General features: G+C 42.1%; 1 protein-coding gene across 1 annotated transcript in view; it reads left to right on the top strand.

The window, feature by feature from the left end:
- LOC111956705 (protein kinase C iota type) overlaps positions 1–3,766 on the top strand; it is a 44,046-nt gene extending 40,280 nt beyond the window's left edge. The window contains exons 16-17 of the mRNA XM_070436593.1: positions 459–574; positions 1,327–3,766. Of these exons, the coding sequence (XP_070292694.1) occupies positions 459–574; positions 1,327–1,414 (204 nt within the window). The 3' untranslated portion in view covers positions 1,415–3,766. The remainder of the gene's footprint in view (positions 1–458; positions 575–1,326) is intronic.
- Positions 3,767–4,686: the final 920 nt, after the last annotated feature.

Genomic DNA, 4,686 nt, shown 5'->3' with positions numbered 1-4,686 from the left:
CTCTGTTTCATACGCTGAGCCTCTGTTTCATACGCTGACCCTCTGTTTCATACGCTGACCCTCTGTTTCATACGCTGACCCTCTGTTTCATACGCTGAACCTCTGTTTCATACGCTGAACCTCTGTTTCATACGCTGACCTCTGTTTCATACGCTGACCTCTGTTTCATACGCTGACCTCTGTTTCATATGCTGACCTCTGTTTCATACGCTGACCCTCTGTTTCATACGCTGACCTCTGTTTCATACGCTGACCTCTGTTTCATACACTGAACCCCATTTTGAAGTCTTGTTTGTAAATAAGACTTGTTGGTTGAAACATGCTGCTTGCTGTATAAAGTTGTCTGTAAGTAGCTTTGGTTAAAATATCTTCATATACATTATTTTAAAAGAGTATCAAGCTCAAGGGTGTGTCTGTGTCTGCCCGCCCTCTGACCCCATTGCCTTGTGTTGTTTCAGATGGAACAAAAGCAGGTGGCTCCTCCATTCAAACCCAACATCTCAGGAGAGTTTGGACTGGACAGCTTCGACACCCAGTTTACCAACGAGCCCATCCAGCTCACGCCTGATGACGAGTGAGTGTCCTAATGGCTGGCTGGTCAGACTGTCTCTGTCTGTCGCTGGCTGGTCAGACTGTCTCTGTCTGTCGCCGTCTGTCATTCTTCATGAATCAGTTTTATTTATTTGATTAATCTTCATTTAAACAGGGAGTCACTCTTTTACAAGAGAGCCCTGTATACATTTACAAATAAAACCCACTACATAAATAAAACTCATTACATAAATAAAACCCACTACCTAAATAAAACCCACTACATAAATAAAACCCACTACATAAATAAAACCCACTATAATCTAATACACATTAAACATATTTAAGAAAAGCAATCGCATTCGTTTACATAAGTCTCCAGGCAATCATTTTAAATGTCTGAAAGGAGTTTTGTGTATTGTTCCACACAAAGGGCAGGAAAAACTCAAATCAGATTTTCCTAACTCTATGGAGACCAACGGGATCTCCAGAGTTATCCATCCCTGAGAACGGGTTTGGTCATTTGTTCGTCTACAATAAATCAATGAAGTGATGTACAGTGGAAGTTTCTGCCAGACTGCTTTGTGAATAAATAAGAGAGAGTGCAGATATCTTACAGAGGTCTTTATGTTTATAAAGAACACAATGACTCCTAAAAACATCTTGCTGAGTGGAGTACTGAATCCTATGGTTTCAAAACAGAGGCTGCCTGTGATGGAGGTTACTAGACCTGTGAATTACTTCCTGATCTGTCATAGGACCCCCCTTAACCGCTGTTCCTTTCCTGTATTCCAGTGACGCGGTGAAGAAGATCGACCAGTCGGAGTTTGAAGGGTTCGAGTACATCAACCCTCTCCTGATGTCGGCCGAGGAGTGTGTGTGAACTAGGTGTGTGTGTGAACTAGGTGTGTGTGTGAACTAGGTGTGTGTGTGTGTGTGGGAGCGGACGCAGCACGCCACCTCGTGTCCTCGACGACGTCACTAGTTAGCTCTGCATGGTTACCAGACAACACGGCGATGACATCATCAAAGAGCGTCCTGCTGTTGGATAGAGAGAGGCGGAGAGCCGCCGGGGCTCTCAGACAAGAGACACTAACTTGCCAAACCAATCTCACATAGTGTGTATGTGTCACAAATGGCACCTTATACTCTACGTGTAGTGCACTAGGGAATGGGGTGCCATTTTGGACGAACGTCACTCTGTCCTCTTTATTTTAACCACTAGTCTTTTAAACCTACGTTCTCTCTTAATTATTTTTGTATCATGTATCAAATCCGCACTGATTTCCTCATTGGTCATCAGAGTGCAGGCTCTCAGTAGCCAATGAGGCTTGGAGGTGGTTGGTTACCTAGGTTACTGGACACAAAGGGGGGGGGGGGGGGACAGACGTCCACAGAGAACAAACTAACCCTCCTCTCTTCTTCCCAGCTTGGTGGTTAATGCATACTTTATTTGTAAATAATAAGAATGATGTTTAGCCAAGGCCTTTTAACCCCAAGCCAGATCACCAGGGAACATAGTTGAAAACTGTTTCATGTTCACTACATGTATCATGATGAAAGTTGCAGCACCATGTTTGTAGAGGACAGAAGAAGAAGAACAAGAGAACAACAGCATAGAGAAAAAAAAAAAAAAATCTATATATTTTTCTCATTTTATTTAATGAAATGACAGTCTGTACGCTGGTCAATGTCCCAAAGTGTTAGGCCGTCGTCAAGCCTGTTCTACCGTCATAACCACAGGTTGGCTCACTATTGTTTACGTTTACAGTAGTCTTCGTGGCAACTTCCAGGACAGAGACGGTTCCAGGTTAAAGCGATTGCCATCTCAGCAGCCAACCAACACTAACTAACGTAGTTACTGACAAAAGGCAAATCTCAAATTGCATCCTATACTATATAAAGTGCGCAACAAAAGTACTCTACAATAACACTGCAAGATTTAGAGTTAGGGGGTTGTTATGGATACAAACACACTGTGAATGGAAGAGTTTACTGTGAGGAGAGGATTTGGATACGAGTGGGCTGGACCACTAGCTGAGTTTAGGCATGCATCCCAAATGGCACACTATGCCCTATCTAGTGCACTACTTTTGGTCATAGCCCTATGGGCCCTGGTCAAAACTAGTGCACCATTTTTCTTTTATTATTTAACTTGGCAAGTCAGTTAAGAACAAATTCTTATTTACAATGACGGCCTAGGAACAGTGGGTTAACTGCCTTGTTCAGGGGCAGAACGACAGATTTTTACCTTGTCAGCTCAGGGATTCGATCTTGCAACCTTTCGGTTACTAGTCCAATGCTCTCACTAGTTAGCGCTGCATGGTTACTAGACAACCCGGCGATGACATCATCAAAGAGCGTCCTGCTGTCGGATAGAGAGATGTGTGTCCTAATATTAGCCAGAAAAATTATATGAATATTTTTTTTCTCCCTCTGTTCATTTTTAAAATAGAATGCATTTCTGAAACTCTTGGTATATATCTGTTTTCACAATATATATATATATATATATATATATATATATATATATATATATATATATATATATATATATATATATATATATAAAAAAAAAAATCTACAGTTTTCTCTAGTCCATGTCTGTGAATCAGTTTGAATATGAATGATAAGGATGGAGTCAGACCGGCGATCTCCTGGACCACTTCTGACACTACAGATGAAGCTCTTGAAAGAGATTTTCATCAAATCTAATAAGAAACACTATCAAAGCATTTAACAGCTTCAATTTATATTCCAAGTTCTGAATAGAGAGGGTTAAAAAAACAACATTTGTTCAGTCTCAAATGGCACCCTATGCCCTATATAGCGCACTACTTTAGATCAGAGCTCTATGGGCCCTGGTGAAAAAAACAAGTGCACTAAATGGTTGTCTCGGTGCCATTTAGGGTGACAATTGGGTTGCTGCCAAAGTGTTTTAAAGTGGTGCCAAGTGGTGATTGGAGGAACAAACACTCTTCAGAATTTTTGTCATGTTACTTTATATTGCAATGTATTTTTTTGTAACTTTTTTTTTTATTAAATCAAATGTGCTGTTACTCTAATGATTGATCGCTACATTGATTGGTGATATTGTTATTGTGTGAAACCTGTTTTCGAAACACTTTGATGAGGATGATGTGTGATTTCATCCAGAGGAGCCTACTGAATGCTTAACAGGATGTAAAAACAGATTTCACAAAATAAAATAAAAATAAAAAATACTTTTATTTCCCTCCCTGTCTGTGTTGCTGTTTGTCTCTGTTACTGGTTCTCTCGTGCTATCGCTGTTCGTCTGTCTCTCTGTTACTGGTTGTCTCGTACTATCGCTATTCGTCTGTCTCTCTGTTACTGGTTGTCTCGTGCTATCGCTGTCCGTCTGTCTCTGTAACTGGTTGTCTCGTGCTATCGCTGTCCGTCTGTCTCTGTTCATTGGTCTGTTAGTGTGTCTGTCTCTGTTACTGGTTGTCTCGTGCTATCGCTGTTCGTCCGTCTCTCTGTTCATTGGTCTGTCAGTGTGTCTGTCGCTGTTTGTCTGTCAGTGTGTGTCTATGTCCGTCTGGCTGGCTCGCTGTGTCTGTCCATCTGCCTGTTTGTCCTGTCCATCTCTGTCTACCTGACTAGGTGTCCGTCTCTGTCAATCTGTCTGCCTGACTAGGTGTCCGTCTCTGTCGATCTCTCTGCCTGACTAGGTGTCTGTCTGTTTTACCGATACCTGTTTTATGTTTTAAATGAACCTGAGAGGTAGATCACAAAGCAGTTTCATTAGGCTTGATAAACACTAAGAGAGTTCTAGATTCTGTCTAAATCCACACTGCAGCAGCAGCTTGTCTCCTGTAGTCATGTGATGTGACGTTGCCAGACGTTTGGCTCCCTCAGGTAAAAGGTCACTGCCACGAGAGCTTTCCTCTGCCCTCCTCGGTCTCTTCTCTCTCCTCTGCCCTCTTCGGTCTCCTCTTCTCTCTCCTTGGTTTCCTCGGTCTCCTCTTCTCTCTATTGTTGTAGCCCTGAACTAGTTTACCTGATTTAAGTAGTCAAGGGCTTGAGGATTAGTTGACAAGTTGAATCAGGTTTGATCTGGAATACATCAAATAAATGGAATGGCTGGGGGTCCCTGAGGAAGTTGGAGAACCTCTGCTCTCCTCTACTTTCTCT

This window comes from Salvelinus sp. IW2-2015, linkage group LG32, assembly GCF_002910315.2.
Source record: "Salvelinus sp. IW2-2015 linkage group LG32, ASM291031v2, whole genome shotgun sequence".
In the NCBI taxonomy this organism is placed as follows: Eukaryota; Metazoa; Chordata; class Actinopteri; order Salmoniformes; family Salmonidae; genus Salvelinus; species Salvelinus sp. IW2-2015.
The sequence above is the reverse complement of the archived record's forward strand: the minus strand, read 5'-3'. Positions and strand labels throughout refer to the sequence as shown.